Source organism: Oncorhynchus gorbuscha, linkage group LG01, assembly GCF_021184085.1.
Source record: "Oncorhynchus gorbuscha isolate QuinsamMale2020 ecotype Even-year linkage group LG01, OgorEven_v1.0, whole genome shotgun sequence".
In the NCBI taxonomy this organism is placed as follows: Eukaryota; Metazoa; Chordata; class Actinopteri; order Salmoniformes; family Salmonidae; genus Oncorhynchus; species Oncorhynchus gorbuscha.
The window spans coordinates 110958313-110984697 of record NC_060173.1 but is presented as its reverse complement, the minus strand read 5'-3'; the positions used below and the strand labels follow the sequence as shown (position 1 = coordinate 110984697).

At 42.6% G+C, this 26385-nt stretch overlaps 1 protein-coding gene across 16 annotated transcripts in view; it reads right to left on the bottom strand.

Annotated features, from left to right (window-relative positions):
- LOC124043417 (muscleblind-like protein 2a) overlaps positions 1-24598 on the bottom strand; it is a 41711-nt gene extending 17113 nt beyond the window's left edge. For 13 of the 16 annotated variants that reach the window (XR_006841275.1, XR_006830717.1, XM_046362412.1 and 10 more), the window contains exons 1-2: positions 24429-24597; positions 15810-16602 (exon numbers count right to left, since the gene is read on the bottom strand). Coding sequence is in view for 13 of the 16 variants with exons in the window: in XM_046362412.1 (XP_046218368.1) it covers positions 15810-15983 (174 nt within the window). In the remaining 3 variants the exon portion in view is untranslated. Of the gene's footprint in view, positions 1-15809; positions 16603-23157; positions 23344-24428 lie in introns of those variants that run through there. The other 3 variants (XM_046364071.1, XM_046363277.1, XM_046292102.1) reach the window with 3 other exon arrangements.
- Between the last annotated feature and the right edge of the window lie 1787 nt (positions 24599-26385).

Here is a 26385-nt window from a genome sequence, read left to right as displayed (position 1 = left end):
GCTGATGCTCCAGATACTCAACTAGTCTAAAGGCCTGTTTGATTGCTTCTTTAATCAGAACAACATCTTTTTAGCTGTGCTAACAAAATTGCAAATGGGTATTCTAATGATCAAATAGCCGTTTTATGATAAACTTGGATTAACCTACACAACGTACCATTGGAACACAGGAGTGATGGTTGCTGATAAATGGGTCTCTGTATGCCTATTTAGATATTCCATTTTTTTTTTTAAATCTGTCGTTTCCAGCTATAATAGTAATTTACATTAACAATGTCTAAACTGTTTAGAGATCAATTTGATGTTATTTTAAATGGACAAAAAAAATAATGATCTTTCAATAACAAGGACATTTCTAAATGTCCCCAAACTTTTGAACAGTAGTGTACATCTAGTTTGACCGGCGTTGTGTCAGGTCACTCCGGTGCACATTGACCGTGGCGTGTGCAGAAAGTAGCCCATCACAACTTTTTCCAACTGATCTGTCTATAGCGCCTGCTAAATTCAGGGCATCAATGTTGTTGAGAAAAGAAGCACAACTTTTGTGGTTCTCGATGGCTAAAGTTATATCTTTCAAAACAGCTGCAGTAAGAAGGACTATCAACATATATTGAGCAGCTGACATTATAGACAGAAACATGCTACATGTCAGACCAATCTAAACTCATCCCCTGGTATGTCCAGCCCATCCATTATATCAGCCAATCATGGCTAGTGGGAAGGATCCTGCCTTTTCCGTGGCTAAACCAACTAGGCTCTTAATTTAACCATTTTATTTGTATTTACAGATGGAATACAAGTTTGTTACTAAGGCACATGAAAGTTCACATGAAACGCATTTTTGCAAAAAAAAATAAAGCTGTTCAAATGCCTCTCCTGTGAAGTAGTGACATGCAACATATGCCTAGCTTCCTGAAACAGGTCACATATTGACGTGAATACACACTGGGTGTACAAAACATTAAGAACACATTCCTAATAGTGAGTTGCACCCCCCATTTTACCCTCATAACAGCCTCAATTTGTTGGGGAATGGACTCTACAAGGTGACGAAAGTGTCCAACAGGGATGCATGTTGACTCCAATGCTTCCCACAGATGTGGTAAGATGGCTGGATGTCCTTTGGGTGGAGGACCATTCTTGACACACACGCACACGCACACACACACACACAAACTGTTGAGCATGAAAAACCTAGCGTGAAAAAGTCACACCAATAAGGGATCCTAGCATTCACTTGGTCAGATTGTGTCATGGAAAGAGCAGGTGTTCTTTATGTTTTATACACTCAGTGTACATTATTCAAGTGAAGATGAAATGTCAAATCAATATGCAGTGCTTAGGCCAGGAGTGGATAAATAACCAATGATAACGACATTAGCAGCACGAAAGGTCTCTGGGAGACCCAAGCAAAACGTGCGGATACAGTACAAGCCTATAGATTTATGTAAATTGAGTGAGCATAAAACAGGTATAGATGAGGTACTGTAAATGTCTGGGGTCATTCTGGGTTTAATGCCATTATTTTAATACAATAATATTTTCATCTGTACAATCCATTACCTTTCAGCTCTTCTGCTTACATATTTACTGGTCCTCAACACATTAAAAGGAAGCGTACAGTCTTATGGGGACACAGCATGGTCTTATGGGGACACAGCATGGTCTTATGTGGGCACGGGGCAGTCTTATGGGGGCACGGGGCAGTCTTATGGGGGCGCGGGGCAGTCTTATGGAGGCGCGGGGCAGTCTTATGGAGGCGCGGGGCAGTCTTATGGAGGCGCGGGGCAGTCTTATGGAGGCGCGGGGCAGTCTTATGGAGGCGCGGGGCAGTCTTATGGAGGCGCGGGGCAGTCTTATGGAGGCACGGGGCAGTCTTATGGAGGCACGGGGCAGTCTTATGGAGGCACGGGGCAGTCTTATGGAGGCACGGGGCAGTCTTATGGAGGCACGGGGCAGTCTTATGGAGGCACGGGGCAGTCTTATGGGGGACCGGCGTGGGATTATGGGGGACCGGTGTGGTTTTATGAGAACTCGGCACGGTCTTATGGGGACTTGGCAGTCTCAGCTGCTGTCAAAACACTGGGTGTTTTGGGTGATGCACAAGCGCCTCAGTTTGCTTTAGCCTACTTCTGAAAAGAAGGTGAAGCAGGTGCTGACTGCTGAGAGGAAAGGGGTGAAAAAATGAATGTACTGTATCTCTGTAAAGTAGTCCTTCACTCAGTCCGTCTCTGTAAAGCAGTCCTTCACTCAGTCCGTCTCTGTAAAGCAGTCCTTCACTCAGTCCGTCTCTGTAAAGCAGTTCTTCACTCAGTCCGTCTCTGTAAAGCAGTCCTTCACTCAGTCCGTCTCTGTAAAGCAGTCCTTCACTCAGTCAGTCTCTGTAAAGCAGTCCTTCACTCAGTCAGTCTCTGTAAAGCAGTCCTTCACTCAGTCTGTCTCTGTAAAGCAGTCCTTCACTCAGTCCGTCTCTGTAAAGTAGTGCTTCACTCAGTCAGTCTCTGTAAAGCAGTCCTTCACTCAGTCCGTCTCTGTAAAGCAGTCCTTCACTCAGTCCGTCTCTGTAAACAGTCCTTCACTCAGTCCGTCTCTGTAAAGCAGTCCTTCACTCAGTCCGTCTCTGTAAAGCAGTCCTTCACTCAGTCCGTCTCTGTAAAGTAGTCCTTCTCTCAGTCAGTCTCTGTAAAGTAGTCCTTCACTCAGTCAGTCTCTGTAAAGTAGTCCTTCTCTCAGTCTGTCCTCGGCTCCATTACATCTTTCGCCTGCTTGTTTTCTGTGACAGCTTTGTTCCTAGTGTGAAATGTTAAGGATTGGTGGAGTTCCCTTCCCTTTCACAAGTGGACTCTGTCAACCCCTGGTCCACCCCTCTGGTGTCCTTGGCTAGCCCTCAGTGCACTGCTGTTCTAGAACAAACGTTAAAAATCTTGTATTGACAGAACAGGATTTAGGCTATACTGGCTTTTAATAATGTAGAATTCTGAGATTAGAATTAAATTATGTTTCATCCATCCTAATGTCAAAGAAAGTCACTTTCAATATGGGGCAGATGTTCAGTGATCAATTTACAGATTGATTATCAATTTGTCATATCACACATTGTCTCAGATTACAGAGTATGAGGCGAATAGCTGACTTCCACAATTGCTAGGCTATTTGGAGGAGATATAACTCAGAGTAACAGAGAAGGTTTTATTTTTCCCTTGGCGTAAACCCACCACATCTTAAAACAGGCTTCACAATATATGATCTACCAGGCGCTAAAAGTACAAGCCCATGAAACACAAGTGCCATTTTTGTGATGTACTGTATCTGGTGGCAGCTCTGTACATACATTTTCACTAGCAAGGCAGCAGACGTGGAGCAGACAAATCAGACTAATCTCAGTATAACAGTGTGCTGTACTGCGCTGGCCACCCCACCCACACACTGAATGTTAAACACCATGCAATAAAACAAGACCCGAAAAGCTGAAGGAGCAGCCTGCACAAAATACACAATTAATATTTGCTCCTCAGTGCTGGTTGGGATGCAGGTTAATGGGGATTAAAAGTGATTCTGAGCAGAGACATGTAATAAGGCTTTCAGCTTTAGTCCCATGCCCAGCACAGAATAAAAATTGGCGTTTCTCATCACATTCCAGCAAAAGAATAGTCAGTCATTCTGGTGTCAGCCTAGTTTAAACCACCTAAAGTCTTCTAATCTCATCCCCCCCAAATGTGTCAGGAGAAAATTAGGCCTAGATTCAGTTCACACTTCACAGCTGTCAGCACAATGATACAGAAACAGTAAAGGACTCCATTCTGTTGGTCAGATGGCAGGGTTTAGCTTAGGCTACATCCTGTTGTGTTGAAGGTAACTGTAGTGACCTACACAGTAGTTGAGGAAAGCATGTCCTACATTTTACATTTTCAGAGTGCTATAGTTAAGCAATAAGGCCCGAGGGGGGTGTGGTATATGGCTAATATACCACAGCTAAGGGCTGTCATTATGCCCAACGCAACGCGGAGTGCCTGGACACAGCCCTTGGCCATGGTATATTGGCCATATACAGTGCCTTGCGAAAGTATTCGGCCCCCTTGAACTTACATTTACATTTACATTTAAGTCATTTAGCAGACGCTCTTATCCAGAGCGACTTACAAATTGGTGCATTCACCTTATAACATCCAGTGGAACAGTCACTTTACAATAGTGACAGTCACTTTACAATAGTGCACAGTGCTCCTTGGGACCTTTTGCCACATTTCAGGCTTCAAACAAAGATATAAAACTGTATTTTTTTGTGAAGAATTAACAACAAGTGGGACACAATCAGGAAGTGGAATGACATTTATTGGATATTTCAAACTTTTTTAACAAATCAAAAACTGAAAAATTGGGCTTGAAAAATTATTTAGCCCCTTTACTTTCAGTGCAGCAAACTCTCTCCAGAAGTTCAGTGAGGATCTCTGAATGATCCAATGTTGACCTAAATGACTAATGATGATAAATACAATCCACCTGTGTGTAATCAAGTCTCCGTATAAATGCACCTACACTGTGATAGTCTCAGAGGTCCGTTAAAAGCACAGAGAGCATCATGAAGAACAAGGAACACACCAGGCAGGTCCGAGATACTGTTGTGAAGAAGTTTAAAGCCGGATTTGGATACAAAAAGATTTCCCAAGCTTTAAACCATCCCAAGGAGCACTGTGCAAGCGATAATATTGAAATGGAAGGAGTATCAGACCACTGCAAATCTACCAAGACCTGGCCGTCCCTCGAAACTTTCAGCTCATACAAGGAGAAGACTGATCAGAGATGCAGCCAAGAGGCCCATGATCACTCTGGATGAACTGCAGAGATCTACAGCTGAGGTGGGAGACTCTGTCCATAGGACAACAATCAGTCATATATTGCACAAATCTGGCCTTTATGGAAGAGTGGCAAGAAGAAAGCCATTTCTTAAAGATATCCATAAAACGTGTTGTTTAAAGTTTGCCACAAGCCACCTGGGAGACACACCAAACATTTACATTTACATTTAAGTCATTTAGCAGACGCTCTTATCCAGAGCGACTTACAAATTGGTGCATTCACCTTATGACATCCAGTGGAACAGTCACTTTACAATAGTGCATCTAAATCTTAAAGGGGGGGGGGGTGAGAAGGATTACTTTATCCTATCCTAGGTATTCCTTAAAGAGGTGGGGTTTCAGGTGTCTCCGGAAGGTGGTGATTGACTCCGCTGTCCTGGAAGAAGGTGCTCTGGTCAGATGAAACCAAAATTGAACTTTTTGGCAACAATGCAAAACGTTATGTTTGGCGTAAAAGCAACACAGCTCATCACCCTGAACACACCATCCCCACTGTCAAACATGGTGGTGGCAGCATCATGGTTTGGGCCTGCTTTTCTTCAGCAGGGACAGGGAAGATGGTTAAAATTGATGGGAAGATGGATGGAGCCAAATACAGGACCATTCTGGAAGAAAACCTGATGGAGTCTGCAAATGACCTGAGACTGGGACGGAGATTTGTCTTCCAACAAGACAATGATCCAAAACATAAAGCAAAATCTACAATGGAATGGTTCAAAAATAAACATATCCAGGTGTTAGAATGGCCAAGTCAAAGTCCAGACCTGAATCCAATTGAGAATCTGTGGAAAGAACTGAAAACTGCTGTTCACAAATGCTCTCCATCCAACCTCACTGAGCTCGAGCTGTTTTGCAAGGAGGAATGGGAAAAAATGTCAGCCTCTCTATGTGCAAAACTGATAAAGACATACCCCAAGCGACTTACAGCTGTAATCGCAACAAAAGGTGGCGCTACAAAGTATTAACTTAAGGGGGCTGAATAATTTTGCACGCCCAATTTTTCAGTTTTTGATTTGTTAAAAAAGTTTGATATATCCAATAAATGTCGTTCCACTTCATGATTGTGTCCCACTTGTTGTTAATTTTTCACAAAAAATACAGTTTTATATCTTTATGTTTGAAGCCTGAAATGTGGCAAAAGGTCGCAAAGTTCAAGGGGGCCGAATACTTTCGCAAGGCACTGTACCACAAACCCCTGAGGTGCCTTATTGCTATTATAAACTTGTTACCAACGTAATTACAACAGTAAAAATAAATGTTTATACCCCGGCAGTCAGCCAATCACATTCAGGGCTGAAACCACCCAGTTTATAGCTGGTAATAACACATGTACAACCTAATAGGCTTGCGTAGGCTGAAAAATCTGAAGGCTAAGCTAACTTGTAGGTTAAGCTAACCTGTATGCTAAGCTAACCTGTAGGCTAAGCTAACCCGTAGGCTAAGCTGACCCGTAGGCTAAGCTAACCTAGGCAAGGCACAACGACTTAAGCAGCCATCTAACTGAATTAAATGTTTACTACTCACTGCTTTTGCATCAACTGGAGCAACTAGTTTCACAATAAGCACATCATCATACACTATATATACACAAAAGTACGTGGACAAGTTGTAGAAACATCTCAAAGATGATCAATGGAAACAGGAGGTACCTGAGCTCAATTTCGAGTCTCATAGCAAAGGGTCTGAATACTTACAGTACCGGTCAAAAGTTTGAAAACACCTACTCATTCAAGGGTTCTTCTTTAGTTGTACCATTTTCTAAATTGTAGAATAATAGTGAAGACATCAAAACTATGAAATAACACATATGGAATCATGTAGTAACCAAAAAAGTGTTAAACAAATCAAAATATATTTCAGATTTTAGACTCTTCAAAACAGCCACCTTTTGCCTTGATGACAGCTTTGCACACTCTTGGCATTCTCTCAAGCAGCTTCACCTGGAATGATTTTCCAACCGTCTTGAAGGAGTTCCCATATAAGCGGAGCACTTGATGACTGTTTTTCTTTCACTCTCCGGTCCAACTCATCCCAAACCATCTCAATTGGGTTAAGGTCGGGGATTGTGGAGGCCAGGTCATCTGATGTAGCACTCAGTCACTCTCCTTCTTGGTCAAATAGCCTTTGCACAGCCTGGAGGTGTGTTGGGTCATTGTCCTGTTGAAAAACAAATGATAGTGGAACTAAGCGCAAACCAGATGGGATGGTGTATCGCTGCAGAATACTGTGGTAGCCATGCTAGTTAAGTCTGCCCTGAATTCTAAATAAATCAGACAGTGTCACCAGCAAAGCACCCCCACACCATCACACCTCCTCCTCCATGCTTCAAGGTGGGAACTACACATGCGATCATCTGTTCACCTACTCTGCATCTCAAAGACACGGCGGTTGGAACAAACATTACAAATGTGGACTCATCAGACCAAAGACAGATTTCCAGCGGTCTAATGTCCATAGCTCGTGTTTCTTGGCCCAAGCAAAATTCCTCTTCTTATTGGTGTCCTTTAGTAGAAGTTTATTTGCAGCAATTTGACCATGAAGGCCTGATTCACACAGTCTCCTCTGAACAGGTGATGTTGACATGTGTCTGTTACTTGAACTCTATGAAGCATTTATTTGGGCTGCTATTTCTGAGGCTGGTAACTCTTATGAACATATCCTCTGCAGCAGAGGTAACTCTGGGTCTTCCTTTCCTGTGGCTGTCCTCATGACAGCCAGTTTCATCATAGCGCTTGATGGTGTTTACGACTGCACTTGAACAAAATGTCAAAGTCCTTGAAATGTTCCTGGTTGACTGACCTTCATGTCTTACGGACTACAAGAAGGAATCTAGCCCAGTCACGGACCAGGATGTCTTGCTCCCAGGCAGACTAAATCACTTTTTTGCCCGCTTTGAGGACAATACAGTGCCCCTGACACGGCCTGCAACGAAAACATGAGGTCTCTCCTTCACTGCAGCCGAGGTAAGACATTTAAACGTGTTAACCCTCGCAAGGCTGCAGGCCCAGACGGCATCCCCAGCCGCGCCCTCAGAGCATGCGCAGACCAGCTGGCCGGTGTGTTTACGGACATATTCAATCAATCCCTATACCAGTCTGCTGTTCCCACATGCTTCAAGAGGGCCACCATTGTTCCTGTTCCCAAGAAAGCTAAGGTAACTGAGCTAAACGACTACCGCCCCGTAGCACTCACTTCCGTCATCATGAAGTGCTTTGAGAGACTAGTCAAGGACCATATCACCTCCACCCTACCTGACACCCTAGACCCACTCCAATTTGCTTACCGCCCAAATAGGTCCACAGACGATGCAATCTCAACCACACTGCACACTGCCCTAACCCACCTGGACAAAAGGAATACCTACGTGAGAATGCTGTTCATCGACTACAGCTCGGCATTCAACACCATAGTACCCTCCAAGCTCGTCATCAAGCTCGAGACCCTGGGCCTCGACCCCGCCCTGTGCAACTGGGTACTGGACTTCCTGATGGGCCGCCCCCAGGTGGTGAGGGTAGGCAACAACATCTCCTCCCCGCTGATCCTCAACACGGGGGCCCCACAAGGGTGCGTTCTGAGCCCTCTCCTGTACTCCCTGTTCACCCACGACTGCGTGGCCACGCACGCCTCCAACTCAATCATCAAGTTTGCGGACGACACAACAGTGGTAGGCTTGATTACCAACAACGACGAGACGGCCTACAAGGAGGTGAGGGCCCTCGAAGTGTGGTGTCAGGATAATAACCTCACACTCAACGTCAACAAAACTAAGGAGATGATTGTGGACTTCAGGAAACAGCAGAGGGAACACCCCCCTATCCACATCGATGGAACAGTAGTGGAGAGGGTAGCTAGTTTTAAGTTCCTCGGCATACACATCACAGACAAACTGAATTGGTCCACTCACACTGACAGCGTCGTGAAGAAGGCGCAGCAGCGCCTATTCAACCTCAGGAGGCTGAAGAAATTTGGCTTGTCACCAAAAGCACTCACAAACTTCTACAGATGCACAATCGAGAGCATCCCGGCGGGCTGTATCACCGCCTGGTACGGCAACTGCTCCGCCCTCAACCCTAAGGCTCTCCAGAGGGTAGTGAGGACTGCACAACGCATCACCGGGGGCAAACTACCTGCCCTCCAGGACACCTACACCACCCGTTGTTACAGGAAGGCCATAAAGATCATCAAGGACATCAACCACCCGAACCACTGCCTGTTCACCCCGCTATCATCCAGAAGGCGAGGTCAGTACAGGTGCATCAAAGCTGGGACCGAGAGACTGAAAAACACCACCACTAACATTGAGTGGCTGCTGCCAACACACTGTCATTGACACTGACCCAACTCCAGCCATTTTAATAATGAGAATTGATGGGAAATTATGTAAATATATCACTAGCCACTTTAAACAATGCTACCTTGTATAATGTTACTTACCCTACATTATTCATCTCATATGCATATGTATATACTGTACTCTACATCATCGACTGCATCCTTATGTAATACATGTATCACTAGCCACTTTAACTATGCCACTTTGTTTACTTTGTCTACACACTCATCTCATATGTATATACTGTACTCGATACCATCTACTGTATGCTGCTCTGTACCATCACTCATTCATATATCCTTATGTACATATTCCTTATCCCCTTACACTGTGTATAAGACAGTAGTTTTGGAATTGTTAGTTAGATTACTTGTTGGTTATCACTGCATTGTCGGAACTAGAAGCACAAGCATTTCGCTACACTCGCATTAACATCTGCTAACCATGTGTATGTGACAAATAAAATTTGATTTGATTATGACTGTCGTTTCACTGCTTATTTAAGCTGTTCTTGCCATAATACGGACTTGGCCAAATCTTATGAATACCCCTGCCTTGTCACAACACAATTGACTAACTCAAACGCATTAAGAAGGAAATTACACAAATGAACATTTTACAAGGCACACCGGTACGAATACTTTCCGAAAATATTCAGACCCCTTCTCTTTTTCCACATTTAGTTACAGCCTTATTTTAAAATTGAATGACTTATAATTTTTCCTCAATCTACACACAGTTCCCCATAATGACAAAAGCAAAAACATGAAAAAAAAAAAACATGAAATCACAATTACATAAGTATTCAGACCCTTTACTCAGTACTTTGTTGAAGCACTTTTGCAGTGATTACAGCCTAGAGTGTTCTTGGGTATGACACTACAAGCTTGCCACACCTGTATCTCCCAATCTTTTTGGCAGATCCTCTCAAGCTCTGTCTGGTTGGATGAGGAGTGTTGCAGCACAGCTATTTTCAGGTCTCTCCAGAGAAGTTCGATGGGGTTCAAGTCCGGGCTCTGGCTGGGCCACTCAAGGACTCAAGGACATTCAGAGACTTGTCCCGAAGCCAGTCCAAAGAGTACAATCTTAATTTCATCAGATCAGAGAATCTTGTTTCTCATGATCAGAGCCTTTAGGTGCCTTTTGGCAAACTCCAAGTGGGCTGTCATGTGCCTTTTACTGAGGAGTGGCTTCCATCTGGCCACTCTACCATAAATACCTAATTGGTGGAGTGCTGCAGAGATGGTGTTCTGCATGGAAGATTATCCCATCTCTACAGAGGAACTCTGGAGCTCTGTCAGAGTGACCATCTGGTTCTTGGTCACCTCCCAGACCAAGGCCCTTCTCCCCCGATTGCTCAGTTTGGCAGGGCAGACAGCTCTAGGAAAAGTCTTGGTGGTTCCAAACTTCTTCCATTTAAGAATGATGGAGGCCACTGTGTTGTTGGGGACCTTCAATGCTGCATAATTTTTTTGGTACCCTTCCCAAGATCTGTGCCTCGACACAATCCTGTTTCGAAGCTCTACGGACAAGTCCTTCGACCTCATGTCTTGGTATTTGCTCTGACATGCCAACTGTGGGACCTTATGTATTCCTTTCCAAATCACGTCCAATCAATTGAATTTACAAAAGGTGGACTCCAATCAAGTTGCAGAAACATCTCAAGGATGATCAATGGAAACAGAAAGCACCAGAGCTATATTTTGTGTCTGATAGCAAAGGGTCTGAGGTATCTCTTTTTATATAAATGAGCAAACATCTAAATAAAAAACTGGTTTTCCCCCTACTACAATTCCAGGGGGTTGCCTGCCTCTTATCTGAGGCATGAGAAGCCATGCCTTTCTCACTTGCTGATTTCCCCCCCAGAAACAGGGTTGGGCATCAGGCCTTGTTCCTCCCACTGCTCACAGCCTAACCCAACACTGCTGTGCGTTGGCTGGCTGGGGGTTGGCTGGCTGGGGGCTGGCTGCTAGCTCCAGGCATGAGCAGCACTTTTCCCTTCTCTGCTCAGTCTTCAGAGGCTTCCTCCGACCCAGCTTCAGCAGTCTCCTGGGACCAGCCCACAGGAAACAGCTCCTCTCAGTCAGATCATGACTGATAGCCAGCCAGCCACCAAGCCAGCCCCCAGCAACCAGCCAGCCCCCAGCCAGCACAGCAGTGTTGGGTTAGGCTATGAGCAGTGGGAGAAACAAGGCCTGATTCCCAACCCGGTTTCTGGGGATGAAATCATCAGGTCAGAAAGGCATCCTGCTTCTCATCCTGTTGATTCAGATAAGAGGCAGGCAACCCCTTGGAATTGCTATGAGACTCGAAATTGAGCTCAGGTGCATCCTGTTTCCATTGATCATCCTTCAAATGTTTCTACAACTGGACTGGAGTCCACCTGTGGTAAATTCTATTGATTGGACATGATTTGGAAAGGCACACATCTGTTTATATAAGGTTCCACAGTTGGCAATGCATGTCAGAGCAAAAACCAAGCCATGAGGTCGAAGGAATGTGTTATACCCCCAATACATGCTAACTAACCTCTGACCATTACAATAACATGGGAGTTTCGCATTTTTGGGGTGTATGATATTTGTGCATATGTAACTTTCTCACTCTTAATTATTCACTATTTATTCAGGACTATCCATAATCATGGTGGCATCCTCATCAATGTAGAAGAGTTTAGAAACATATTATATCTTTTTTTACAATAAGTTACTCCAAAACAATACAATACATTATTTACCATTAATTTCTATTGGGCACAAAATATTCTGAAACATAACCAAAACAAACAGCAAATCCAATACGTATTTTTAATGGAAAAAAAGCTTTCAATGTAAACTTAAACCAGATATAAACTATGTAGAAAAGGACCTATATATATATTTTTTTATCTTTGAGAACTAACTATCACCTAAATAAAAGCCAGACATTCGGGGACAATTGGAAATGCCAAAAACAATGAAATTAGTAGGGCTGTGACGATACCATTGTCGAAATATATTTTTACATGTCAAAAATAAAAACATGAGGCTGACCATACTCTTTTTGACCTTTAAAAACCTGCTGTATGTCAAATATTGTTTGCTATAAGCTTGGGAAATAAATTAATTTTGACTCAGGATGACAATATAATGATGTTTGTTTCCAACATCAGGGCTGTTTTCCTAAACTTAAAATCCACTTTGTGTTTTGTTTTCATTCCACGATACGAGCAAGCATCGCGATACTGGTATCCTCCAGGCCTAGAATTTAGAAGTATTGATTTTGATATTATGTTTGAGCAAAATAACACAGCATTGCCATGGCAAAATGCATAGAATTGCAGGAAATTTGCTTTAAAACTGCAACAAAAATTCTCAGCTCCATTAAATCATATGTAGAATTACAGGAAATGTCTTTTAAAACAGCAACATTTTCTCCCAATGCCACGCCCCCTTGCCACTCCCACTGCCACCACCTTCGCCCCTTTTTAAACTAGAAAAAACCCTGGTAGTTACTGTCATGCATGGATTTCTGCTGGGATAGTGGAATCCCATGCAGTTAAGCATGTTAGGGGAAGAGTCAGGACGGGAACAGCCTTGTAACAACCATAAGAGGAGATGCTTACTCACCAGTGGTTCAGAGTTAGTCCTAAGCTCCAGTCAGTGTTTATTAAAATGGTTCACCTCCAAAATAATTTATCACTTTATCACGATTACTTTTGTTATGGGAGGATAAAGGAGTAAGCCCATCATCAAATTTACAAACTGAACACACACTGGTTTATGATATTACATCCAAACTGTCAACGTGGGCCATTATGGCTTGCCTATCATTCAGTTTACTGAAGCACACATAACTCAAGAGACAGGTAGCGAGCGGATAGACCATTGGGAAAGTAACAGAAAGGTCACTGGATCAAATCCCGAGCTGACAAGGTGTAAAATCTGTTAATGTGCCCTTGAGCAAAGCACTTAACCCTAATTGCTCCAGAGTTGCCATTAGTAATGTAAGAGCCTCTGGCCATGACACCGCTCTACGAGGACCTCTCAGGGGACGCTGGGCCATGCAAAAAACACATTTCCAATTTACACGTGAAATAGGTCAAATATAAAACACAAATATAAAAACACAGACAAAATTATTTATTATTATCATCAATATGAATTGTGGGTTAGGCTAAATCAGTGGAAACCACAGTCAAAGCTGAGCCAATGGAAGTGTCGGGAACAGACAACACTTAAGTTACTCTCTTTAACAACAGGCTATTCAACAGAATAGTGACATCATCACATGACTGAGGCATTTGTATATTTTCTAGCCAATCTCTTCCCATCCCCCTTCCATCGGCTAACAACAGATCCTCTCTCTCTCTCTCTCTCTTAACACTGCAGATAGTCGTACACGTTTTAGGCTAAGATTTAACCCCTATTATCGTCAGGGATTGTCGTTCAAGCAAATCAAAATCATGATTATGATTAGGAATCATTAGCCTATTTCAATTGAACCTCAGCAGGAAATCAATAAATTATAGGACCCAGAAGTGATAACATTTAGCATAGTGTCATTCACATCAGTTCAAGTGTCGTCAATAAAACAACAACTGAATACTCTCTCATTAGCAGAGCAACGGTGACATAACAATTCAGACAATACTGGCTGGATTGAAGAGTGTGGGTGGGTTGAGAAAGAGAGGATGTTGGCTAAAGGCATTAATGTAGCCTTGCTAGCACACCTCAATATTTCAGAATAAACAACAACAACAAAAAGTTAAAGATGCAATACGCAAAAATAGCTGTGTCATTTCCTGGTTGCTAAAATTCAAAATAATTTTCCTAAATTCTGTTTGTGCCAAAACAAGTTGTGTATAGTGTAGAGAATCATTGTACCATCTAAACCACTGTGAAATAGATTTTAATTCAACCAAAACTCTTGCATTTTCAGCTGGTGTACAAAACCAAAAGTAAAAGACAGCACAAAGAACATATCTACCACTTCTTAGACTTGCCTTCAATGAGAATGACATATCTATAACACACATTTCTATGTGAATTTGCTCAGATCATCCAAAAAGTTACATATTGCAGCTTTAAGAAAAAATAAATACATTGGAGAACGAGAGTAGTACACTCAATATACTGTCCCCAGTCGTAAAACCTTGTCCACCTACACTTCAAACTTAATTCAGATGTACACAAGTCTCTCTTATGAAAAATCTGTAAGTTCTGAGTAGACTTCCCCCAAGGTTCTATCACCAGCCTTGTGATGTGATGACTCCAGTCTCAGAGGGCCCAGTAAGTAGCTGTCACATGAGTTAGATGGTAGGTATACAAGAATTGGAGGACAAGCAGCTCAATGCCTACACTGTTCTGGAATGAGCTTGGGCAACAGTGTGACTCTTTATAAGATTAATGGCTGGGCAACTAGTCAGCCCCTAAATTCCCTGCCACCAGTGGAGGCTGCTGAGGGGAGGACAGCTCATAATAAATATCTGGAATGGAGTCAATGGAATGGTATCAAACACATCAAAGACATGGTTGATGCCACTCCATTGACTCCGCTCAGGACATAATTATGAGCCGTCCTCCCTCAGCAGCCACCACTGCCCTGCCACCCATAGCAATAAGAAAAAGTGACTTGCAACACTATCTCAGTCTTTTAAACCCTTCAAAAAAGGACCAAAACCTAAAGAGGCATTTTGGAAAATAGGTCCTTTGTAGCAATTCCTACTGATGGTTGGCTGAGCACCAGTCTTGACCAATAGGGACCAGGCCCTTTGCCCTGGCACAGCATGTTTAAAATGGCCAGTGGAGGTAAGGAGATGATTGAACATCAGAATAATCCAGTGGCCAGCATTGTGTTGAGGTGGCAGTGTTAGCTTCTCTGTGGATTAACCCCAGCCGCAGACAGCTAGGCCCAGCAGACAGTCAGGCCCAGCCAGGCCCGCAGACAGCCAGGCCCAGCATCCGCAGACGGCCTGTGGCTGGGCTTGACTCGCAGACAGCCAGGCCAAGCCGCAGACAGCCAGGCCCAGCCGCAGGCACAGTCGCAGACAATCAGCCCCATCCGCAGACAGTCAAGCCCAGCTGCAGGCCCAGCCGTAGACAGCCAGGCCCGGCAGCAGACAGCGAAGCCCAGTCACAGGCTCAGATGCAGAAAGCCAGGCCCAGCCACAGACAGTCAAGCCCGGCGACAGACAGCCAGCCCCACCCGCAGACAGCCAGCCCCACCCGCAGACAGCCAGCCCCACCCGCAGACAGCCAGGCCCAGGAGCAGACAGCCAGGCCCAGGAGCAGACAGCCAGGCCCAGGAGCAGACAGCCAGGCCCAGCAGCAGACAGCCAGGCCCAGCAGAAGACAGCCAGGCCCAGCAGAAGACAGCCAGGCCCAGCAGCAGGTGAGAGGGAGAATGCAGTAATCCCACTGGAAGTCAGCACAAGGCTATAGCCTGCACCCCATGGGGCGTAGTAGTGTGGGATGTCCACATTTGCTTAGAATAAACAGTACAGTACAGGTTCGGTCCCCATTTCCTTACAGTAAACACTTTAGAATGTAATTATCTGTTTAGGCTCCTACATATCAGTCTCCTGGCACATAAAGCAGAGTCATGAATCTAACAGAAGAATGGTGCATGACATTCCTTACCTTTAACGAGTCGAAGCAGGCAATAACTCTTCCATTTTCAACCTGGCAGCTCGTTGGTGGGTGTGCAAATTTGCATTCCTCATCACTCCGTGAGCAAGTTCCTCTCTGAAACTGCCGACACACTTCCAACGTCAGCCATTTTGTGTCCCTTACTGAAGATATATTGAGAGCCATGTCAAGAGGTTCCAATCGAACGCTGCCAGTCCAATGTATCAGTTGAGTTGACTCTTACCTCAAAAAACGGCAACACATTAAAAAAAAGTTCACAACTTTTATCTCTGTCTGATTAGTGCTTGAAAAGTTTCCAAATCATATGAAGCAACCAGACTGGCCTCACTGCATCAGCTGGGAGGAAGGATAATCGATCAACGAGCAATCACTCATCAATCAGTTTGCACCAATGGGAGACCTCTGGAAGGGTTGAGGGCTTGCTCTGTGACACAACGGTGTGTCTATCCTCCTCCACTGACAAGGACTCTCTCATTAATAGTATGTCGAGGCAATGGCGCTCCTTGAAATAATATTCATGAAGACTTGCCTGGTATTGACTTTGCCAACTTCTCACAATTTGTGCCTTGGTAGTTCTCCCCTCCAGTAAATCTTTCCCCTTGGGATACCTTAGCCACTGGAGTTGTTCAGAAATAAATTGGAGGCAGCTGAAGATTTGCAGCTGAAGTATCCCAGCACTGCTCAGGCCTGGCCTAGAAGGGAGGGTTGGCTTCCCATGCACATTTAGACCAGAGAGCAGGTTGAAGTTGGAGATGTTTTTTGAAAAGCACTTTCCGTTGGTGATCTGGAAGATAGAAAATAGTTATTTGTTTAAAATACTATTAGTGCTCTTATTATACTACAGTTATTGCCATACTCTAGGCTTACTTCATGTTATGCTGCACAAGTTGCTATGGCCTCTTTTCAATTGATGAAACTGAGAAAATCTCAACACTACAGTTGTGAAAGCAGGGTGGGGTACAGCATAACAGTGTTTACTCTGTAGCAGTTGGGGGGGGGGGGTATGGGAAAGGACTCAAAAGCTCTGTCCGCTGACTTTTTAAAGGGACATTATACTACAAAATGATTGAAAATAAAAGGAAGCTGATACCATCTAAAATAGAATGTCCACCTCCAGAAATTAGCCCAATAACATATTGTTAAAATTATTAGTTAAAATTATTATAACATACTGGACCACTGTATTTAGCCTATGCATGGTCCATATTATCAGGTTTGCTATTAGCAATAAACTTTATCAGCTTTAGCCCAACTGATGCAGCAAAGTACAAATAAATAGGCTGAAGCATGGGGTTTCCTATCTGCATTTACCCTATTGGGCTAATCATTAGCCAGTAGAGGTCCACCGATTAATCGTAATGGCCGATTAATTAGGGCCGATTTCGAGTTATAACAAACGGAAATCTGTATTTTTGGATGCCGATTTTGCCGTTATTACCATCTTTTATATGTTCTCATGTTCTAAGCAAGGAACTTAAACGTTAGCTTTCTTACATGGCACATATTGCACTTTTACTTTCTTCTCCAACACTTTGTTTTTGCATTATTTAAACCAAATTGAACATGTTTCATTATTTATTTGAGGCTAAATTGATTTTATTGATGTATTATATTAAGTTAAAATAAGTGTTCATTCAGTATTGTTGTAATTGTCATTATTACAAATAAAATAAAAATGGACCGATTAATCGGTATCGGCTTTTTTTTGGGTCCTCCAATAATCGGTATCGGCGTTGAAAAATCATAATCGGTCGACCTCTATTAACCAGATCCCAAATGTGATATTTTAATTAATTAATTTTATGTGCCAAAAAACTTGCATAAACAGGGTGAATATAATGTAGGCCTATCTGTTAGGGTAACTCGCCACCCAGGGTAACACACCCCCCTGGCCTGCCACAATTACTCTTGCTCAACTAAAATTTTCAATTTTTTTAAGTCACTCCCCCAAAATTATTTCGAGAGAATACAGTGGGATTGTATCCCCTGCATTAAATCCCCAAGTTACCCTACAATTGACCGGTGTCACATTTAGCCCCTCTCCCCTATGCTCTCACTGCTAACCATGCTGCTACTAAAAACTCTGGGTTTAAAATGGTGCAGTTCACGCTTATCTAGGAGTTGAGAAATAAATAAAGTAGGAATGGTGAGCTGGAAACCCCCTCTTTTTTAACAACGGCCATTAAAAACGGCTGTTTTTGCAAGTGCAAGAAGTTATGCTATTCATAACTACGAGAAGAATATCTCTCTCCCATAGAACCCAACAACAACAAGCTGATTAGGTGAATAGATAAACTATTCTACTATGGGGTTGTCAGATTTTTCTATTAAATTACGCAAATGTGGACTGTTCTACCATCTTCAACGTGCGCCTCGGCAGAAATATTTTTTAAAGTTCAGTATTTTCTTTGCGTGGCGGCAATGATTTTGCCAATTTCCTGCAATTATCCGATTTTCGTCATAGCCGAGATACATTTTTGCAGTTTTAAAGCTCATTTCCAAGGATTCTACATATTCTGCCATTGAACTGAGAGAAAATGTTGCAATTTTAAAGATAATTTCCTGCAATTCAATGCATTTTGTGTTATTTTGCTCAAACTTAATACCAAAATCAATACTGTATAACTTCCCCTGACTGTCTAGCTTTTATTTTGGGGATTGTTAGTTCTCAAAGATTAATTAATTTCAAATTATAATTATATAGGTCCATTATCTTTTCTACATACAGTGCATTCGGAAAGTATTCAGACCCCTTGACTTTTTCCACGTTTTGCTACATTACAGCCTTATTCTAAAATGTATTAAATGAAAAGAAAATCCTCATCAATCTACACACAATACCCCATAATGACAAAGCAAAAACTGTTTTTTAGACATGTTTGCAAAGGTATAAAAAATAAAAACAGAAATACCTTACTTACTCAGACCCTTTTCTACGAGACTCGAAACTGAGCTCAGCTGCATCCTGTTTCCATTGATCATCCTTGAGATGTTTCTACAACTTGGAGTCCACCTGTGGTAAATTCAATTGATTGGACATGACTTGGAAGGGCACACATCTGTCTATATAAGGTCCCACAATTGACAGCGCATGTCAGAGCAAAAACCAAGCCATGAAGTCGAAATTGTCTGTAGAGCCCCGAGACAGGATTGTGTCGAGGTACAGATCTGGGGAAGGGTACCAAAACATTTATGCATCATTGAAGTTCCCCAAGAACACATTGGCCTCCATCATTCTTAAATTGAAGAAGTTTGGAACCACCAAAACTTTTCTTAGAGTTGGCCTCTCTGACCAAAGTGAGCAATCGGGGGTTAGGGAGGTGACCAAGGATTCCGACATAGCTCCAGAGTTCCTACGTGGAGATGGGATAACGTTCAAGAAGGAAAACCATCTCTGCAGCACTCCACCAATCAGGCCTTTATGGTAGAGTGGCCCGACAGAAGCCACTCCTCATTAAAAGGAAAAGCCCGCTTGGAGTTTGTTTCTTGAGAAACAAGATTTTCTGGTATGATGAAACCAAGATTGAACTATTTTGCATGAATGCCAGGAGTCACGTCTGGAGGAAAACTGGCACCATCAATATGGTGAAGCATGGTGGTGGCAGCATCATGCTGTGGGGATGTTTTTCAGCGGCAGAGACTGGGAGACTAGTCAGGATCGAGGGAAAGATTAACAGAGCAAAGTACAGAGAGATCCTTGATGAAAACCTGCTCCAGAGTGCTCAGGGCCTCATACTGGGGCGGAGGTTCACCTTCCAACAGGACAACAACCCTAAGCACACAGCCAAGACAACGCAGGAGTGGCTTCGGGACAAGTCTCTGAATATCCTTGAGTGGCCCAGCAAGTGCACGGACTTGAACCCGATTGGACATCTACGGAGAGACCCGAAAATAGCTGGGCTGCGACACTCCCAATCCAACCTGACAGAACTTGAGAGGACCTGCAGAGAAGAATGGGAGAAACTCCACAAATACAGGTGTGCCAAGCTTGTTACGTCATACCGAAGAAGACTCGAGGCTGTAATTGCTGCCAAGGGTGCTTCAAAGTACTGAGTTAAGTGTCTGAATACTTATCTAAATGTGATATTGCAGTTTTGTTTTTGTTTTTTATAAATTTGCAAACAAATATAAAAAAAAAACAGTTTTTGCCTTGTCATTATGGGGTGTTGTGTGTAGATTTATGAGGGGGAAAAATGATTTAATCAATTTTAGAATAAGGCTGTAACAACAAAATGTGGGGGTCTGAAACCTTTCCGAAAGCACTGTACATCTGGTTTTAGTCGTTTAGGTTTACACTGAAAGTTTTTTCCTTCCCGAAAATGTATTTTTTTTAAACAACAGTTCTACAATTTGGATCCGCCTAAGGGTTTCTATGGCAGAAAAATCCCTGTCTCTGTTATGTTGTTTTGACATTACAAGAGATGTACATGCGTTTTCTGTGATAAATCCACAGCCCAGCCACCAGCCTCACACACAGCAGCCATCATCTAATCAGAGTGACATATTTGACTGATTAATGCTTCTGACCTTGAATCTGTGTTCAGCCTTTGAATTATGACATTTTAATTCTCAATATGCTTGGGGGGAGCCAGAGCAGCTGGGGGTACCCCAGGAGGAGGAGCCCAAAAAGAGTAAAGGTCCCTGGGCCTGAGTCTAATAGTCACAGGCAACGATATACATTTTGTTTACATCCTGGAAATGTTAGCCTCAATGTCAGCATGATATTTCTGATAAAACAATTTTTTGGGGGGCATGGCCAGAGCGTAGGCTACTGAATGCATTTTATTATGATACATCATGAACGAAAGTTTGAAGGTAAATAAATTGACGCCTAAGCTACTTACAATTGAAGTAAATGATTAAACTGCCAACAACAATACCCTTCACATTCTAACTGCTGTCGCTGGTGGGGGAAAAAAGTAGGACACCAAGTCAGAGAGAGAAAAAAAAAAGACAATTTAATTCATAGACAGAAATGTATGTAATTGGGGTAATTGTGATATGTTTCTTTCTCAAGAAACTTTGAATAGCTTGTGAGGAATAACTGAAGGTAGGCATGCGCATCTCTCGTGAGAGGTATTATTCTATTGTAAACGGTAAGTCTTCTGTATTTTCTGTACTGTCGAGAAAGTGAGTGTGGTTTTGCGGTTATTAACAAAACATATCAGTGCAAACGGAAATACAGAAATGCAACAGTATCACTGAATAGTTTGACCTTTATGTTCAGTGTGGGAGGCTCTGCACTGCAACACTTGTGAATTCAGTTGGAAGGTTGTCAGTGAGAGAGAGAGAGAGACTCTTATTTTGCTCCTGGCTCATCCTGCTTTGCAGTAGTTCTGGTTCTGTTCAGCTCCTGGTTCTGTTCAGCTCCTGGTTTTGAGTGTTTATACTTATCCCCTAAAGGCAGCGGGCGGGATGCCCTAAAAGGCAGCTGGATGCCCTAAAGGCAACTGGATGCCCAAAAGATAGCTGGAATCCCTAAAGGCAGCTGGATTCCCTAAAGGTAGCTGGATTCCCTAAAGGCAGCTGGATTCCCTAAAGGCAGCTGGATTCCCTAAAGGCAGCTGGATTCCCTAAAGGCAGCTGGATTCCCTAAAGGCAGCTGTAAAATGCAAATTAAGGGACAGCCTTAAATAATCCTATGGACCAGAGAATGACACTTCATCACTTAAAATAAAGCTACTGTCCTACAGACTGATCTCATGAAAATATTGACTCTAGATTGATAACATGTGACAGGTCTTTGCAAATTTCTCATTAAATTTGTTAATGGAGTCCAATTATCCTCTGTGTATACAAATGAAACTAGGTCTAGGCCTATCTATGGATTGATGGGCTAGTTTGGTCAGTGTGAACTCTGGCATCCTGTTATGTCTGTTTGGGATGAGTAACTGGCTCTAGGGCATAACAATTACAGAGGTTACTATTGTAAACCATCCAGCTTTCAGCTAGGCACAATGCAGTCTGCAGGAGCATGAACTTCATATTATAATAGTCTTAACTACCAACTGAACTGGCGTGACTAGAATTTTCTTACTGTTACTAAGGTTCCAATCACACTGCTGTATGAGAGAATCAGCAGTACTTACTTTATCTACAGTAACCATGGAGACCAAACTAATGCAACATTAAATAAACCCTTCCTATAGTGTATGCTGTAATTTTCTTAGCTTGAAAAAAAAACAGTTTAGCTTCCAAAACAGTTTGAAATAGCACAACCTAGAAGCACTGGTTTTGAGTGAAAATAAAAAAAGTTGTCATTCCAGCACTGCTGTCAAATAATGGAATTGAAAGTTGCAACAATAATAACTTCCAATAAAAAAAGATCATAGCCTAGCTTCAATAATTACCCTATAGTACAGGAGAAAACTAGTGATGGGGAAAGAATCGATTCAGCTACATATTGCAAAATAATTTTGGACGATATTATATCGATACTTGGTTTTGATAGGCAGTGTTAGTTAGCGCTAGTCATCTGTACCTGCGCCAAAATTCAGGTATTTTTAAACCTATAGTTTGTTCTCCATTTAATTTTTAAAGTGAGCCAACATGTTTTCAGCACTTTAATTCCCATGACTCATAAAAACTAATTTTCTCATACTCTCACGTGTCTCTCTGCAGCAGACATATACAGAGCACTGCGTTTGGAACAGCAAATTGCACTAAAATTGCAGTATCGAATCGCAATGCATACTGTATAGAATCGCAAGAATTGTGATAATATCGTATCGTGAGGTCCCAGCCCTAGAAAAAAACTGTACACCAGCCCAACCTACAACCAACTTTGTATTGGGAATGTAGAGTAGGTAAACCTTACATGTCCCTATTTGTGACAGTCCTTCTCCAGTTACTTTCCTTGGTGTATTCTGTCTGTGTTTGCTTTGATGGCAGGTTAACACCTGTTGCCTGAGAGAATAAATCATGCTTATGAGATGTGTTGGCCCTCAGTCCTCCACAACCCTGTATTTAACACTCCTACAAACCTTGTACAAACACACACGCACACACACTTGAAGTCAGTCAGACACAGGACAGACAGCCTGGGTAAGTAGTGAAATGCCACAGGAAGTTGCAGAGCAGGCAGGCATCAAGGGAGCACCTTGTTCTTTCCTGGCAGGATGGGAGAGGTAAATTCCCCACACTGACCAGCTAAATTTGAACATTTGAGATAAACAGCCATTATAAGCAGCAGACATTTCAAGAGAAGCAGATTCTAACCATCTCTACGAGTGAAGTCCTCTATCTCTCCCTCTCACCGCATGGTATGCAGCATAATGCAGCAAATTCCTTTATGAACTAGTCAGGAAAACAGGAGCAGCCAGGGAAACAATCCTCTCACCTCATGCAGTGTTGGAGCTCTCCAGTCTTTCTAGCATCCACCACAGTCTGGGTTAGAAGTCCGACTTCTAATTACTTTCTGCCTAAATATAAATCACCATGTGAATAGTAGTCATTCCCCTCTCAGTGCTGTGTGCTCAGGCCCATGCCTAGACAGGGATTTTCTTTCCACGACAGTGCAGTAAAAGACTGCTTAACTCTCTGGCTGAAACAATTCCAACCACCCCTTTTCCTGCCTGCCCACCAACCTCCAGGAAGACCCTCCCAGCAGACTCTGGCCAATAGCATATCAGGAACAGATTTGCTGTGCAAAAAAAAATGTCTGCAAGGCTCAGACTGACAGCCAGGCTAGCTGCAGACCCTGATCTGATGCCAAACCTGTATGCTCTGTTGATAAGCATTAGTACCAATGGACGCTGCTGACGGGAGGACGGCTCATTATAATGCCTGGAACGGCGCAAATGGAATGGCATCAAGCTCATGGACACCATGTGTTTGATGTATTTGATACCATTCCACTGACACTGATCCAGCCATTACCACAAGCCAGTCCTCCCCAATTAAGGTGCCACCAACCTCCTGTGATTATCTCAGATGATCTCTAGACCTAAGTCTTATAATTCCTCCTTTGATTTGAAGCATTATTGTTCACTGTTACACATAAATACACATAATAATTTACTAAACTAAATATTGGATGTTTAATCAAGAACAACTCTAACATAACAGCACTTTCTCCACTTTCTCCACAACCAAAATTGTTTACACTGGAAAAAGGATTGTAACGTAAGCTTCTCTCTATTTAAAGTCCCCCCCCCCCCCACACACACACACTTTGAAGACCAAAACCAAGAGACGTCATCAAAGTAACTTGTAATGCGAGTTTATAGCTGGCAATAAACAACAATAAACAATACGTATCGGTATCTGAAGTATCGGTAGCTAACGTTATTCATGAGCTAGCAAGGAAAATAGGCTACAAGCTATCTACCAAAGTCAGTGAACGAGCTCACCACCACACGTCACAGCTAGCTAGCTACTGTACAGTAGCTGGAACTTTGATAGCTAGCCAGCGCTAACATGACAAGCAGAATATGCTAGCTTCTGTACTAGAATTTAGCTAGTCTCTTAGGGATAACACTTTATTATTAGGAACTCACTTTTACTAACCTGCAATACATGACACAACACGTCTGGGGGGGGCAAAGCGAGCTAGCGAGCTAGCAAGACAACATGTCTGACAAGGTGAAGCTAGCATTTCTACCTGCTTACCTCGTCATCACGTGAAGTAAAGAGGACAAGGTGCTGTTCAATGGTCCACTTAATTATTGTCGTATTACCTAGCTATAGACACTTTAACAGGAAAACAACCAGGTGCTTGATTTCTCTTCGTTACTTTGTAGCACAGATTTGACACAAGCAACAAGCATTTGACAGCTCGCTCTACGACTGCCAGTTTGATTTATTTGAAGGGTAACATTCTGGCACAGTATGCCAATATGCATACTAAAATCGGAAGATTCGTTAGAAATATGAATCTTGTTGATGTTTTAACAGATAATTCACGTTATTGTTTGTCTTTCAAATAACATATTTTTGGTAAAACAAAAGTATTAGTGAAATGGGAATCTACTATCTCCCCACAGCAGCCATAATGGTACATTCCAAGCGAATGTCAGGAGGCTCCAGAAGGGCAAGGGCTTGCTTGTTACCAAGGGAACAGCAATGGAATCGAGAGGAAAATTACAGGGATTTTTTGTTTTTAGTTTATTACAGGTTTTTAATTCAAGGATTTCTGTTTAAAAAAAATCAAGCCAGTATCCATCTCCTTTTTTTCTGGGAAGAAAACACTTCATTTTTTTATTATTATTCTGTTAGTGATATAATTCAACGCTAGATATTGAACATAAAACAATTGGCCTATGAGATGTTTTTAAAGCTGTCCCAGGCATTATGAAATTAATGGAGAAAAAAAAACAATTCACTCTGATTAAATCTGAATCTGTGTTGAAATCGTATCCTATGCTTACTGATGCTCTTTTTCACCAACAGCCTGAGGGAATGAACAGCAAGCATCCTCCTGACCCTGCATTGCACTCAAGGTCACCACAAGGCCACCGTGCAGAATGACCAGGGCAGAATGCTGTGGACAAGATAAAGGCTGCACCTTGTTGATTGATGGGATGTTGTCTATAGTATAGTAAGAAGATTGGCAATGATACAACTTCCATCTATACCTTGTTGAAAATCAGGACAGTTTAGAAGTAAACAAATAACTAGGCCTAAACCTAAACGTGTTCAGAGAGGATGTGTTAAAGAGTTTCGATCAGGCAAAATTGACTAATGAAATCATCTGCTACAATGGCTATTGGAAGTGTTCAGTATGTATTGTGAACTTGTTAACCTAGGAGAAGTGGTCAATGAAATCTATCAGCCCGGAACTTTACCATTGACATCAAGTTTAGGCCCTGTGTGGCCACTCTGATACACATGCATGCCTGCAGGACATACACCAGCAGTTGTACCTAATGTATCAACCATAACATCGGTCTTGGGGACATCCCACACTAATGATGCACACGGTTAGCAAACTTTTTGCATTTATAGAAATCTCTACAAGGTAGAACACTGCATAATCCTGTAACATTTTTCTCCAAGAACAGTATAACTTGTGACGATTTAGTGTGACTCTTGATTTAGTGTGACTCTTTGCTTGTTACATTTACACATTTACACACAGATGGTCCATTTCTAAGTCAGGAAGTCACAGGACGTTCTTGTTATTGATTTAATCTCCTTTGACAGACCGCCTGCCACGTATTCTGTCACATAACATGTCTTTTCCCTGTCGTTTGTTGAGTGCCAAATATGGGATTATGGAGGTATTTATGGAGACAAACACATTCCTTCCACTAAATTGAAAGTGGTATGTGTGGAATGATGAGTCGGTATTGTTCTAGGCATAGGAAAAAAACGATAACCAGACTGGAATGTTAGACTGGTGGTGGGGGAAGCCTGCTGACTGAGCTTCGCTATCCTGGCCACACCACAACCCACCAATCGTGTCACTGTCAAGCAGAGGTGGGACGAAACGGCAGCAGAACACACTGTCAAATGATACAAATTGTCATCTAAAGTCATCTACTACGATGAAATTCCATTCATGCCATTCTTCTACCGGTCAATAATGCCTAAATCAAACTGAGTCAGTCTCTGAGAAGGATAGCTA